The sequence below is a fragment of the Danio rerio genome, chromosome 13, assembly GCF_049306965.1.
Source record: "Danio rerio strain Tuebingen ecotype United States chromosome 13, GRCz12tu, whole genome shotgun sequence".
NCBI lineage: Eukaryota > Metazoa > Chordata > Actinopteri > Cypriniformes > Danionidae > Danio > Danio rerio.
This window is the reverse complement of record NC_133188.1, coordinates 12,374,180-12,390,000: the sequence shown is the minus strand read 5'-3', so window position 1 is coordinate 12,390,000 and position 15,821 is coordinate 12,374,180. Positions and strand designations below refer to the sequence as shown.

The following is a 15,821-nucleotide window of genomic DNA, read 5'->3' as shown; positions in this document are numbered from 1 at the left end:
CTCACTTTTAAAATGTCTAATAATCTTGTTTAATCTCGCCCATTTTCGCAGCACTGTACCACAGAATTTTGCACACTCAAACTCTAGACTAGAGCAGGGATTCCCAAACTTTTCAGCCCGCGACCCCCAAAATAACAATGCCAGTGACTTGCGACCCCCAATATCCTCTGAGGTAGTTATAAATACAGAAACCTTGCATGCAATGACGCAGACACACCAATTAAATTTGTGTAAGTGCTTTAAATGTGCCAGAAAGTATAACCTGATGTTATAAAATCAAAATGCATCTGACGCTATTGCTGCCTTTAATATAATGTAATTACCCCAGGGGTCGCAATCCAATAAAACTAGTAACTATAAGCTACTATAGTAACTATATAGTATATAGTAACTATAAACGACTATTTTTATTTTCAGTATAGTTATGGATAAAATATGTTAATTCTTATGGTTTAATAAAATAGATTTTTGGAAATCACCAGGCGACCCCCCTTCATTGCCACGCGACCCCTCGGGGGGTCCCGACCCCCACTTTGAGAACCACTGCTCTAGAGTGACTGCGACATTACTCGAACCCTAATCAAACACCTCTGATCCAAATAATCAAGGTGTTCAAGAGAGTCTGAACCCTTTGTTTAGTTGCATCAGCTGTGTTTAATTAGGATTGGAGTTAAACTGTGCAGAGCTGCGGCCCTCCAGGAATTGAGTTTGAGACCTGTGCTATAATCATTATTGCTAAATAATCAATTTATCACAATATTGTATAACGATTATCATCAATAGATTAAGTTTAATACATAATACTCATAATGAAACCTGAGCACAACAGCAAGAGTCTTATAAAATGAATTCATAGTTTAACCTAAAGTTAAATGTTGTCAAATTGAATAGTTTCTTTATTTTTGTCCTTTGCTGCTTGGGTGTTTGATGAATAGTGGCTATTTCTAGGTATTTATGAGTAGTTTTTACAGCCATATCACCCTGCAGCTCAAGACCTGTTACTTACTGAAGCTAAGCAGGGCTGAGTATGGTCAGTTCCTGGATAGGAGACCACATGGGAAAACTGGGTTGCCGTTGGAAGTGGTGTTAGTTAGGCCAGTAGGGGGTGCTCAACCTGTGGTCTGTGTGAGTACTAATGCCTTAGTAACGTGAAGGGGACACTCTGCTGTCAGGCGCCATCTTTCTGATGAGACTTTAAACTGAGATCCTGATTCTCTGTGGTCGTTAAAAGTTTCATGGCACTACTCGTAAAGAGTCGGAATGTATGGCTAAATTCCGTCCATTGGCCCTTACCTTCATGGACTCCCAATCATTCCCATCCACCGAATTGGCTCTATCACTGTCTCTCCACTCCACCAGTAGCTGGTGTATGGTGAGCGCACTGGCGCCATTATCCTGTGGCGTCCAAGTGGATGTTTCACACTGGTGGTGGTGTTCATGATAGTGAAGTGCTTTGGTTGCATTGCCAGATACAATAAATTTGCTAAATAAATATACATTACATTATATTTCTACTTTTTAAGTTTGTTTTACCTTATAACAGACCCGTTTAATGATTCTAATGCAACAACTTTTCTCAGAAAGTGCCTTAGCACTGGTTTTTTCCTGGATGATAACAGTGGAATTGTTAGATACAAATCTAAGTCCATTTCTTTCCCCAGTGAAGATATTGCAATTTTTTTATCTCATAATTGTACTGTTGTGTCTCAAAATGTAATCCGGAAAGTTCATAATTGGAAGATTATAGTATAGCAACTCTGAGAAAACCATTTAGGCGACACAGTGGTTAGTTAGCACTGTCTCCTCACAGCAAGAATGTCGCTGATTTGAGTCAGGTGGCATATCTGTGTGGAGTTTGCATGTTCTTCCCGTCTTGATGTGGGTTTCCTCCAGGTGCTCTGGTTTCCCCCACAGTCCAAAAACGTGTTATGGGTGAATTGAATAAACTAAATTGTCTGTAGTGTGTGTGTGTAAATGAGTATGTATGAGTGTTTCCCAGTACTGGGTTGCTGCTGGACGGACATCTGCTGTGTAAAACGTATGCTGGATAAGTTGGCGGTTCATTCTGCTGTGGCAACTCCTGATGAATAAAGGGACTAAGCCGAAGGGAAGCGAATGAACAAGAAAACCATTTAGGGGTGCCAGATTTAAAGCCATAATTGTGAAAACTATAAGCTCGAGTTGCAAAAAAGAGCAAGTAATGTTGAGAAGTTACACTAACAAAAGTTATGTAATGCTGAACGAAATCGCTGTTAAATGTTAACATAACTAATGCATTACTAACATAATTCATATATATTTAGTTAACATGAAGACATATCAAGTAATGCTTAACAGATGTCTTGTTCATTATGACATCATATCATGTTAACTATTACATTAACCTAATGCAACCTTATTGTAAAGTGTTGCAATTATTTGACTAGCATTTGTGCCATGTTTACCATTTGACGTAAAACGACCACTCTTGTATGTCTATGAATTTGTTAAGAAGCAAAAATGAATTAAAATATTTTATCACAACTGCAAATTGAATATCAAGTAATAAACAATTTATCTGTCTTAAGTATTTCTGTATTGTAATAAATACATATAAATATTATGATCATACTTGGGAGAGCTCTTACTGCATCTAATGCATTGAAGCAGCAATATATATTTTACTAATATGGTTTACTCTCATTTCTGACCTTGAAGTGTTCTCTGTCTAAGTATTTGTTAGAAAGCAAACATTAACTAATATCTCATTATAACTTAGTTAAACATGTTTTGGTTTATAAGATTGATCAAAATTAATCATTAAAAATACTAATGATGTAGATTAATAATTAGTTAATTTTACATAAAATGTCCTAGTACAAATCATATTACCATTCTTGTGACAGTGTATATGCTATTCACCCCAATGGATGAACCTCATGGTTCGCCTCACTTCCTGTCTGCGGGTCTGCAGCTGGATATCTCCCAAAAAAGTAGTGTGCGATATAAGCTTAAAATAAAAGGTCTAGCCAGCGTCTAAGGACAACGTCATTTGATGTCCAATAATGACATCAAATGACGTTGATATTTAGTTGATTTTAGGTTATGGTAGAAAATGACCAAAATCCAGCGAGAGCCAAAATCTTAAACCAACGTCATATTGATGTCAAATACTGACATTAATTCATCGGTTATGGCAACTAAAATCCAACGTCTGATAGACGTCATAGTGGCAACATCCACACAACGTCAAGCTGTAACAACATTTGATATTTGGTTGATTTTAGGTTGGATGTTGGACATTGACGTTGGCCTGAGGTTGAATTCTGATGTCAATCTGATTTTCAGTCCCAAAGAAAATATGCAATACAATGTCAATCTGATGTCATGTTGACATCTTGTGCTTGCTGGGTGTTTAAGGCCATTTTGGTCATTGTACAGTAAACATTCATCATCTTCTCATCAGTGACATGCATCTAAACAGTCTCTGGGTAAATGCATGTAAAGATTTTGGACATCAACTTGGACACTTTTAACACTTCTAAACAGTTTGCTGCAATTATAAATGACCCATGTCTTGAAGTAGTTCATGATAATGTAATTTACCTTTGAATGGACAGGAATCACAAGACTGATTTTTTAAAATCACCATAGACAAGAAAAAATAAAGTAGTGACTGCAGGTTGAAGGAAAGTAGTGGAGTAAATTTACAGCACTAAAAATTTACTCAAGAGAAAGTAAAAGTACATATTTCTAAAACTACTTAATAAATTACAATTCTTGATAAAAACTGCTCAATTACAGTAATTTTAGTATTCCCTTTAGTATTTGGCTGGTCATTTTCCAGCCTGACCAGCTAAGACCAGGCTGGAAATGGCTGGAAACCAGCCTGGAAGTGGCCAAAACCCCTCTAAAACCAGCCTGGTCGACCAGCTAAAACCAGCCAACCAGCCTAGGCTGGTTTAAGCTGGATTTTTTAGCAGGGTTGTAATTAGTTACTTTACACCACTGTTGTTTCAAACCTTTTTATTTTAAAGAAAGCTGTAAATGTCTTATCACTGACTTCCAAAGTATTGGTTTATCCCACTTAGGAAGTCAATGGCTTCAAAATAAATCTTCTGTTAGAAGGAAGCCATTTTGGAACCACTTGATGAGGAGTAAATAGTAAGAAATTTATCATTATTATATTAACCTAATGAGGTCTAGACTTTAAAGCAGTCAAAAGGTAAGTCGCAATGTAGGTTAAATGTTTAGGTTTACCTTTTTATGTATTCAGTTATAAACCCATTTATTTTCATACTTTTGTGCTAATACCTAAAATGACTCTGAAACCCAGTTGTGAAAGGAACGACGGCGGCTCCTTTATAATGACGCCACTAGCAAGTGACGTCACTTAACTCCCCCTAGTAACCAGCGTCGGCGTCTCGAAAGGTACTTGCAGAAAGATGGTGAGAAGTTATCGGTCTCTAGTCCTGTCTTTGTGTTGTTTGTTATGAATTGAGCTTTCGAAACCAGAAGTCGGCGCGTGAGGTTTTGATCATTAGCCGAAGTGTCGTGTTTTCTGTAGAGATGAAGACTGATGTATGAGCGGGGCTCAGTCTCAGTTCCATTCCTGTTACTTTAAGTTCATTAAGCAAATCCAGTCAAGAAATTATACAATAAACTAAGCACAAATCTGAAATCCGCGTTTTAATCGACCTTCTGTGTGTGTAAAATTACGTTTAATGTTATAGTAGTGTTTGTTAATAAACATGACATTTTAACGTCAATTGTTAGAAAAGATAAAACCTACATATTTACTTAGATCAGAACATGACAACGATATACAGTAATCAACATGTGAGGTGTATCAAAACCTTTCGTCAAAGTTGTCCTAAATCTATGGATCAGCACTTATTCTTGTCTTAGTATGTTTTAAAAATCTTTTTTGATCCACTTCAAATGTTGTTGTACTGAAAATATTACTCTGAAAATTGTTCCAAGAAAATAAATGTAATTTTCTGGCATAAATGTTAACTTTTAGGTAAAAAAAAGGTGATCAAGGTTTTATTCTGCAGTAGTTTGTCAATGCTTATGTTTTATCAACAAAAATTAAGTACAAATAAGTAGAATTATATTGTATGTAAGTTTTCCTACACTGACATTTAACATGAAGGGATTAATCCATGAACACACCAGTACAAAATGTGTAACATTTTTAAATGGCTATTTATATTAGGGCTGGGCATTTGGCCTAAAATCTAAAATCTCAATTAGCTAATCATTTTAACTCGATTACGAAAAATGGATGGTACTGACAGGTTTTGTGCAGTAAACATGCTCACATATTACAAGTGAGATATTTCTGAATGAAGAGTGCATTACTGGATTTTAAAATAACTGATGTAAACTCACACTTTTAACTATCTGTGATTATTTATTGAACATTAACACTGAACAAGTGAAATTAAAGCACACATTGCCTAAAACAAACTTTTCATATAAAAACGTTAATAAATAACTTTTTTTTATTTTCAATGTTTTTCATATTTAAAGTAGAAAATAAGGAGTATCTCAAATTAAATAACTCTAGTATATCATGTAAATAATATTTTAACAGGTCACTTCTTGCATCTTCTGTAAACAAATATGTTAATATAAGTAATGACTTAAATGGGCAACACGATGGTGCAGTGGGTAGCATGAGCTCCTTACAGCAAGAAGGCCATTGGTTCGAGCCTCGGCTGGGTCAGTTGGCATTTCTCTGTAGAGTTTGCATGTTCTCCCCGTGTTCTTGTGGGTTTCCTCCGGGTGCTCCGGTTTCCCCCACAAGTCCAAAGACATGCTGTACAGGTGAATTGGGTAGGCTAAATTGGCGTAGTGTATGTGTGTGATTTAGTGTGTATGGGTGTTTCCAAGTAGTGGGTTGTAGCTGGAAAGGCATCTGCTGCGTAAAACATATGCTGGATAAGATCTTGGTTCATTCTGCTGTGTCGACCCCAGATTAATAAAAGGGACTGTACCGAAAAGAAATTGAAGGAATTAATGGAAAATATGTTGTCTAAAGGCATCTCTGGCGCAGCCTCCAATCATCATCAGTGCAGTTCAAAGTAAGACTCAAGAATGAGTCCATCATCTTACTTGACCAGAATCAGATGTGGCTGCAAAGTGGCCGCAGAAGTAGAAATCAGTATTAAAAGAGCAGGGTCACCTGACTCCACACGCGGTAGGAAAAGTAATTGAAAAAATTGACCGGGAAGATTTTGATCAGTTATATGTTATAAATGTCGATTTTGATTACTTTTAGATTAATTGCCCAGCCCTAATATATATCTTACAATATATTTCAATAATTAAACTAAATAAATTAATTAAAAAATCAATTTCAAAATAACAAGCTAACAAATTATCCATTCATTCATTAATTTTCTTGTCGGCTTAGTCCCTTCACCAATCCGGGGTCGCCACAGCAGAATGAACCGCCAACTTATCCAGCAAGTTTTTACGCAGTGGATGCTTTTCCAGCCACAACCCATCTCTGGGAAACATCCACACACACATTTACACACACACTCATACACTACAGACAATTTAGCCTACCCAATACACCTGTACCGCATGTCTTTGGACTGTGGGGGAAACCGGAGCACCCGGAGGAAACCCACACGAAGGCATGGAGAACATGCAAACTCCACACAGAAACGCCAACTGAGCCGAGGTTCGAACCTGCAACTTTCTTGCTGTGAGGCGACAGCACTACCTACTGCGCCACTGCCTCGCCGCTAACAAATTAATATCTACATATAATTCGTGGACTAACAGATTTGGATTTATCGATGGACTGGGACAAGGTGTGGTCTAATCTTAAGTTCTAAAAACTTAGCTCATCATATCCAAATCATACATAACTCCTTATAAGAGGTTTTAAATGAAACTGCAGTCGAACTACAACTGTCATATCTGTGACACTGTATCTTCAGGTACTTTTCTCTTGTGAATTCTCTTGTGAATTTCTTCTTGTTTTGTCCTTTTTACAACAAGTTGGTTATGTGTCTAATCCTGGTTCTTGTCTTCTCAATGACGATTTCTAATTTCTGTATAAATACACTAAAAAGGAGAATGTTGTTTGCTGGTTTTACAGCTGCAAAGAAGGCAATCATACAAAACTGGATCACTCCGCACATGTGTGCAAAAAAATTTGAATTCATAGAATTCTTAAAATAGTGACTTGTGAAGGTACAATAGCACATATTATAAAAAAGCCAAACATCATTTCTCTTCCAACATTTTAGACAGCATGGGTCTCAAACTGGATTCCTGGAGGGCCGCAGCTATGCAGTTTTGCAGAGCCCTAATCAAACACAGCTGATCCAACTAATCAAGGTATTCAAGACTACAAGGAACTATTAGGCAGGTGTGAGTTGGAGGTGGTTGGAGACAAAATATGCAGAGCTGTGGCCCTCCAGGAATTAAGTTTGGGACTACTGATGTAAAGGTATGACCATATAAAGTTTTTTCCCCAGTTTTTTCCCTCTTCTTTAAGATTGAAATATTGTTGATGTGTCTGTTGCTCTTGCTCCCCCTGCCCTGTTTCTTTGTCTGTTTGTTTGTTTGTTTGTTTGTTTGTTTGTTTGTTTGTTTGTTTGTTTGTTTGAATGTCTGTTTTTTTTTTGTTAATCTAAAGACAATAAAACGTTCATCACAAAAAAAGCTACATATTATTTTAGTTTTTTCATACTTTGTTAAATACGCTTTTTCACTTAGAGAAACAGTACTTTTTTCATAAATGTTTTGGTAAAATTTTAATTCAGTTTGTGTTTGTTTGTATTTTGCCATTCTATGTTTATTCCAGGGTTTATTGTCAATCCTTCGAAAACTAAAAAGTGCCCCAGACCAGGAGGTGCGCATTCTCCTCCTCGGCTTAGACAATGGTGGAAAGACGACACTTCTCAAACAGCTTGCTTCAGAGGATATTAGTCACATCACCCCAACGCAGGTAAAACACACAAAGGCCTGGGAATTATCTCTCTTTTGCAGGAACTACAAATTGCTTTGAAAAGAGTTGCAAAGTTTTTTCTACACTTTTATAGTATAATCTCTTACGTCCTTACACCTTCATTGTTCTCCTGCATTCACACAGCACAATTTTGCCCAGTTGCTTCTAATTCTTCTGTCCTTGGCAGGGCTTTAATATTAAGAGCGTTCAGTCTCAGGGCTTCAAACTGAATGTCTGGGACATAGGAGGCCAGAGGAAGATAAGGCCATACTGGAGAAACTACTTTGAAAATACTGACATGCTTGTGAGTGTTTCCTGTGTGTTTATGGTTTGAGCCTCGGCTCAGTTGGCGTTTCTGTGTTTCTGTGTGGAGTTTGCATGTTCTCCCTGCGTTCGCATGGGTTTCCACCGGGTACTCCGGTTTCCCCCACAGTCCAAAGACAGTTGAATTGGGTAGGCTAAATTGTCTGTAAAGTGTGTGTGTGAATGTGTGTGTGGATGTTTCCCAGAGATGGGTTGTGGCTGGCTGCGTAAAAACTTGTTGGATAAGTTGGCGGTTCATTCCGCTGTGACGACCCCAGATTAATAAAGGGACTAAGCGGACAAGAAAATGAATGAATGAATTTGCGTTAGCGAGCAGTTAGACAGGTGTACCTAATAAAGTGGCCAGTGAGTGTATACGCTAGGTTGAAATGTAATTTATTGCTTTGATGCAGAGTTGATTTATACTGCAATCTCTTCAGTGTCGTGATCTTTTAGAAATTATTTTAATATTTGGTGCACATAAATCTCTTATTATCAATGCTGAATACAGCTTGAAATAGATCTTATAAATGTAACAAACTGGCACCTACTATTACTTGTATTCCTTTTTATATTTAGATTTTAAGTCATAAAAAAATTCACGCAGTTTATTTAAATTTCTTACTTTAAGCAATGTTTCTTATGTGTTGCTTCGTGTGATTATTTTTGACATTCTGGTTTGCATTTCAGATTTATGTTATAGACAGCGCAGACAGGAAGAGATTTGAGGAAACGGGACAGGTATATAATTTAGCAAACCTGCTTATTATTGCTATCTTGTGTATGCATACGTCTCATTCCTTCCACTATACAGTTCACTGCATTATACTGTATTATACTAACTCAAAGAAATCTCAAAGAAAGAAATTGTGTAAGCTTCTACTTCCTAGTTGTTTTTGTTGAATTGTTTATGTGGTGTGCAGGAATTGGCTGAGCTGTTGGATGAGGAGAAACTTAGTGGTGTGCCTGTTTTAATTTTTGCGAATAAGCAAGACCTGCTGACCGCTGCTCCGGCCTCTGAGATCGCTGAGGGACTGAACCTGCACATCATCCGGGACAGAATGTGGCAAATTCAGTCCTGCTCTGCTCTTACAGGAGAGGGAGTCCAGGTCAGTGACTACCATAAAGCTGGGCTATGCAATTTGTTCCTGAAAGATTTTTTGTTAAACTACTTGAAAATGGTTTACATTTTGATTGCATTCTGAAATTAAAGTGGTATGTAGTGTAGAAATTTAGCATAGAAGCTATTTTATAAATAAAATTAAAGTAGTTTGATGGAAAAATTTAATGTTATCTTGACAAAGCCACATAAAGTAGCATTTTGCTACCAAGGCTGGACATGTTGCTGGACATATTCCTGTTTCTAGATGTTAACACAATGTATTTATGAGGAATTTCAGATGATTGATGAACAGCATTTATGATGAAGTAACATGTTATTAGCATTTTGTTTATTTTTTTAGCCTAAATTTGTATTCTGACATAAATTAGCATGTTCCTTACACAGTTTTATAATTATTAACTATGTTGCTTACCTAAGTTATCATACTAGGATAACTTAGCATGTTACTGTTGCCTAATTAGCATTTCTAACATAAAGTACTTTGACGTTAGCATGACAAGTACGTAACATCTGAGTAAACTGAATTAGCACACAATTAGCATGAATTTACATGTTGCTAGTATGTTTTTAGCTCGAATTGACAAGTTGCTTGCGTGAATTAATGTTACTGTTTCTATCATGAATTAGCATGTTTCTAAAATAAGTTTCATGATCTAAAACAAATTTTCATATCATGATGTTAGTGTTTTTTTTTGTTTGTTGATGATTTAACGCATTAGCATTTTTCCTGCATGTTTCCAGCATAAACTATAATGTTGATCACATGAATTTGCATTTTGTTAACATGTTTTTAGCCTAAAATAGCATGTTTCAAGTTATCAAGAATGTTGTTACTGTTTGTCATTAATTACCAAGTTTTCTAGCATAAATTAGTATTTTGTCATCGATTACTATGCTAGCATGAACTTTAAACTGAGATTGTGATAGTATTTTTTATGATAAAATGGCATGTTATTGGCATGTGTTAACATTTTGTTAGCATGAAAGCATGAACATGTTTTACCTGTTGCTGTCAGAAATGTTAGTGGTGTTTGACATGGATTAGCATGTTTCTATCTAGTCTGAATTAGCATGTTGACATCATTAAGCACATTCCTCATATTTCTAGCACCAATAACTGTTGCTAACATGACTTAGCATGATTTTACATTAATTAATTAATGTTTTTATTAATTTAATTGCCTCAGCTGGGTCAGTTGGCATTTCTGTGTGGAGTTTGTTTGTTCTCCCCATGTTTGTGTGGGTTTCCTCCGGGTGCTCTGGTTTCCCCCACAGTCCAAAGACATGCCCTATAGGTGAACTGAGTAAACTAAATTGTTTATAGAGTTGGATTTGTATGTAGTGTAGTGCTGGATAAATTGGAGGTTCATTCCGCTGTGGTGACCCCAGATTAATAAAGGGACTAAGCTGAAAAGAAAATGTATGGATAAATTATTTAAATTGTTGCTAGCATGTTGCTAGCATGAATTAACGTGTTGATACTGTTTCTGTCATGAATTAGCCTGCTTATAGCATGTATTAGTGTTATTATTTGATTCATTGAATCAGTATGTTTCAAGCATGTGTAAGCCAGCTGCTATCAAGTATTTGAACGTTGTTAGCACATTTCCACAATGTATCATGTTTCATTTTTAAGATTTCATGTCAGTTACAAAAGATGTGTTGTATAAAACTTCAGATCAGTCTGGAGGAGGAGTTGCCTTTACAAATTTGGTCTCAGAAGAAGTAGAAGCTTAAAGAAGATTTCAGATTGTTGGCTTTGTCAAGCTTTTTAGGGAGCTTTGAAGGGAGGTTAGGATCTTGCTGTTGCTCTAGCTTTAATATTAGCTTAAATTTAGGTTTCCATAATTTCCATTAGACCTTATTTCATTTTAAGTGTTCTTTTGTTTCAGGATGGCATGAGTTGGGTCTGTAAGAATGTAACTGCGAAGAAAAAATAGTGAGCCGCCTTCATACCCCTGCAGAGAATGTGAAAAGCAAACTTTGTGGACTGTGTGGATTCTTTATCAGCTCGTCCAGGTTAAAGGAGGTTAAAGGAGACACTTCTGACCCCTCTGAACTACTTCAGCCACTGCCTCGATGCCTCAGCCACCAGCTCTGTCTCAGCACTGGCCCCGTTTCCACCTGGTAGTAAGCATTTTCAGTAATCTGATCTCAAGTGGTCAGCCGAGACATATTAACATGCTCTCAAATGTGTCTCTTGTGACCACTTGTCTTCAGATTTTGTTGAGGCTTTTTACTCGTCAGGCTTCACATCACATTTGCAGGAGTGTTCTATGCTGTGCCTAAATACTGTTGCATGAATAAACCAATGTTACCAACGGAAAGGCAAAATAATTAAATCTATAATTTTGATCATGATATGTGTGTTTTGGTACAGTGAAACATGAATGCTTTCTTTCGGTACGTATTCTCACAGCACGTTTCATTCGAACACATGAGTTAGTGGAGGAAAGTAGATAGTGTCGGACTACCTCAAAAGTGGACAACCTCTAAACATTGTTGACTTTGTTTAAATCTTTATTCATCTCTATACATCTTTATTTAGCAACATTTGCTTGTACTTGCCCTCACAGGAAAATCATGACCAATATGTCAAACACACTTAATACACTCTTTTCTGTAATACTTGATTCTGAGTGGTCAACATTTCTGAGTTACAACATTTCAAGCTACGTTTTGTTAGGCATGGTTGTTATTGCTGAATAAAGCCTGACAGGCTTACTTAATAAAACTGAATGCCTTTGTACTGCAATAACAACCATGAATAAACAGGGTGAGCCTTTTATATGGATACACCTTAATAAAATGGGAACAGGAATATGTGAGGGGGCAAACTTTTCAGGATGGGTGGTGAACATGGTGGCGATTTTAAAGTCGGCCATCTTGGATCCAACTTTTGTTTTTTCAATAGGAAAAGGGTCATTCGACACAACAAATGTATTAGGAATTTCACAAGAAAAACAATGGTGTGCTTGGTTTTAATTTACCTTTATTATTTTATGAGTTATTTACAGGTTTCTGACCACTTTCAAAATGTGTTCAATGTGCTGCCCATTGTGTTGGATTGTCAATGCAACCCTCTTCTCCAACCCTCTAAGTTTTTCCAGCAAGATGGTGGACCACCACATTATGGGTGTCAGGTCTGAGCATTTCTAGATGAACAGTTTCCTAAAAAGTGGATTGGTGGTCGTGGGCCAGTTGAATGGCCCCCAAGGTCTCCCGATCTGACCCCCTTAGACTTTTATCTTTAGGGTCATCTGAAGGCTAATGTTTATGGTGTGAAGATACAAGATGTGCAGCATCTGAAACTATGGATACTGAAAGCCTGTGTTGGCATTTCTCCTGTGGTGTTGCTATCAGTGTGTGAAAAGTGGGAGAAGATGTTGCATTGACAATCCAACACAATGAGCAGCACACTGAAAACATTTTATAAGTGGTCAGAAACTTCTAAATAACTTATAAAAGAATAAAGGTACGTTAAAACCAAGCACACCATTGTTTTTCTTGTGAAATTCCCAATAGGTTTGATATGTCAAATAACCCTCTTTCTATTGAAAAAACAAAAGTTGGATCCAAGATGTTAGACTTCAAAATGGTCACCATGGTCATCACCCATCTTGAAAAGTTTGCCCACTCACATATACTAATGTGCCACAAACAGACCATTAATATCACCAACCATTTCCATTTTATTAAGGTGTATCCCAAGGGTGTCCAAAGTCGATCCTGGAGGGCCAGTGTCCTGCTGATCTTTGCTGCAATTTGCTTCAACACACTTGCCTGGAAGTTTCTAGTATATCTAGTAAGAGCTTGATTAGCTTGTTCAGGTGTGTTTGATTAGGGTTGGAGCTAAACTCTCCAGGACACCAGCCCTCCAGGACCGATTGTGGACACCATTGGTGTATCCATATAAATGGCCCACCCTGTACTTTATCCTGCTTATTTCACAAATACATGCCACAAAACAAAAAAAATTAGGCACAAAATATTGTTTTGAGCCATAATACTTTATTAATTGTTTAATTAAACACAAAGCTGACAAAAATGGACGGCTAAGTGAAGCTGATGAAGCATATAATAACATGTGCATTATTCAGTGACATTCAGCTATGTATTATTCAGTCACAGGATAGCTCCAAACAGTCAAAAACCATGGCATGACAGACAAACAGATGCAAATAAATGTTGTTTTAAGTATGTGGATGTGAACATATTAAATTGATGGTCAAGGTCATTTAGAGTTCTCGGATGAGCCTGTTTTATTTAGCGGTTGTTATTTCAGAATAACATAAGTTATTACTCAACAGAATTAAGTATTCTAGTAATTGAGAATTTGTATATATAAGCAATAAGAACTCGATGAAACTTATAACACACGCTCATTCTAGTACTTCCAATCCTCTTAAAGTGGATGTAAAGCAGTCCATTTACATTATTTTGTAAATTGATTTCCACTTTAATGACTATATTGAACAAACCCAAAAGCTGTGCTCTTTTTTTATGTCGCTAGACAACGATTATCAGCTGGGTATTGAGCGAGAGTGTTGCTGTGGATATTAATATAATTTTAATATGTAATAAAATGGTGGTATTCAAGAATAGTGAAGTCATATAGCTCTGGATAACTCAAAACAGCAACCACAAGCCTCTTCCCATCTTTAAAAGTCTCTGTTTTTGTCTTGACAACACAAACACTGCTGTCGCCTCAACGGAAACCCCACCTCTGCTTTCATTTGATTGGAGAATGAAAAAGACTTGAGTGATGTGATGCGGTTTTTCTGCTTAGAGTTTACTTTTTTAACTGTGAGCGCACGGTGCGCAAGGGAAAAAATGCAAGACGCATAAGCAGCTCTCGAGACCAATAATAAATCATTTTTAAAATGTGCCTCAACACAAAAAGTGTTCAGTGTGACTGACCCCTTCTGTATCTGTTTAGCTGAGGGAACGGAACCAACCCCGTGACTTTAAACAAAGCAATAGTCAAAGATGGCAGTGCCCTTTCTTCCAAATGGTTAATTTAATATTTTTTCAGTAAAGTGGAAACCAATTTTAAAAATAATGTAAACTTGACCTACTGCTTTACTTCCACTTTACCTGTCAGAGTATACATTAATTTCCATATTTACATTCTCATTTCCTGTGCCACTGTTTTTGACTGTTTGCTGCCATTTTGTGACTGAAAAATATATAGGTTAGCGTATACTCCACTCAGCCATTTTAGTTTCTGTCAGTTTTGTCTTTAATTAAAAAAAATAATAAACTATTACCTCTCAGAATTCTTTGTTTTGTGGCAAGTAGCCTTGTAAAAAGACTGTCGCAAAATACAGCTCTTCAGTGTCTTTGTATCAGGCTGCCTGTTGAACTTTTGTTTCTGCAATAAGAACCTGGATGTACTGTATTCCTTTCAAAACATTGTCTTGGAACATTTTGATGTGGCAAACTTTTTCTTTTACATTAAAAAAAACACCATTCCAAAACAGCACATTTTATTTGTTTCACGTGTGTTCCAAAGAAATTTCATTGTGATTTCATGTGTGAAGCCACGGTGACTCTAATGTGGTTTTTCATTAAGGGTGAATTAACAAAAGTGCATTTTAAAGGATTAGTTCACTCAATAAAGAAAATTACCCCAGAATTTACTCGCCCTTAAGTTTTTCTAGATGTATATGTCTTTCTTCTTTCATACAAACACAATTGGATTATATTTAATAATATAATGACTAATTCCAGCTTTGTAATTGCTTCTGTAAGTCACTTTTAAAAACAGTGTCTGCTAAATTATTGCATGCAACTAGTAAACGTGTTAACTAGAGAGTCACTATAAAATGTAAGACATAGACCTGGTAAATAGAATAGTTTATGAAGTTTTAAATATGGATTTTTGCTTATAAAGAAGCCCATTGGTTTGCTTCAAAATATATTTATAAACCCAAACGGAAGTCTTTTGGATTACGTTACATCTCTGATGTTAAATATCTAGGAGTGGGAGCAACAGTGAAAATTGTGTTGATTGGGGCGAGTGTCGATCAGTGCCCTGCCTTCACGACAACACTAAAATCAAGTTAAAGAATTTAGTAACAGAAATGTATAACAATAAAACAAAACTGGGAAGCTAAAATAGACTTCAGGAGGGGGAAAGGCCAAAAAAAAAAAAGTTCACTCTAGCTAGTTAGGGAGTAAAACGGTCTAAACCAGAGGTCACCAGTCTCGTTCCTGGGAGGCCCAGTGTCCCTGCAAAGTTTAGCTCCAACTTGCCTCAACACACCTGCCTGGATGTTTCAGGTATACATAGTAAGACCTTGATTAGCTTGTTCAGGTGCATTTGATTAGAGTTGGAGCTAAAATCTGCAGGACACTGGCCCTCCAGGAACAAGTTTGGTGACCACTGGTCTAAACTGACAAACAAGAGAAAAGGGGTTTTAGAAATAAAATGGCACC

General features: G+C 36.7%; 1 protein-coding gene and 1 long non-coding RNA gene across 8 annotated transcripts in view; one reads left to right on the top strand and one right to left on the bottom strand.

Annotated features, from left to right (window-relative positions):
- The window catches only part of LOC141377146 (uncharacterized), a 3,284-nt gene extending 720 nt beyond the window's left edge, over positions 1 to 2,564 (bottom strand). The window contains exons 1-2 of the long non-coding RNA XR_012389194.1: positions 805 to 2,564; positions 1 to 648 (exon numbers count right to left, since the gene is read on the bottom strand). The exon at positions 1 to 648 is cut by the window's left edge and continues 720 nt beyond it. This is a non-coding gene — a long non-coding RNA (uncharacterized lncRNA). The remainder of the gene's footprint in view (positions 649 to 804) is intronic.
- A 1,806-nt stretch (positions 2,565 to 4,370) lies between these two features.
- arl3a (ADP ribosylation factor like GTPase 3a) lies at positions 4,371 to 14,860 on the top strand. 7 transcript variants are annotated; one of them, XR_012388549.1, is made up of 7 exons: positions 4,371 to 4,410; positions 7,811 to 7,954; positions 8,142 to 8,258; positions 8,948 to 8,998; positions 9,181 to 9,366; positions 11,273 to 11,927; positions 13,009 to 14,860. XR_012388549.1 is itself a non-coding variant. In NM_001017827.2 (7 exon segments), coding segments are annotated over 4 exon segments (291 nt in total). In that variant the 5' UTR covers positions 7,426 to 7,453; positions 7,643 to 7,668; positions 7,811 to 7,954; positions 8,142 to 8,252; the 3' UTR covers positions 11,321 to 11,743.
- The last annotated feature ends 961 nt before the right edge of the window (positions 14,861 to 15,821 follow it).

Coding starts and splice junctions, on each gene's coding strand:
- arl3a (XM_068212845.2), top strand. CDS start 7,403: ATGCAGAGCTGTGGCCCTCCAGGAATTAAGTTTGGGACTACTGATGTA. Junction 7,454..7,810: donor TTGGGACTACTGATGTAAAG/GTATGACCATAT, acceptor TGTTTATTCCAG/GGTTTATTGTCAATCCTTCG. Junction 8,999..9,180: donor GATTTGAGGAAACGGGACAG/GTATATAATTTA, acceptor TGTGGTGTGCAG/GAATTGGCTGAGCTGTTGGA.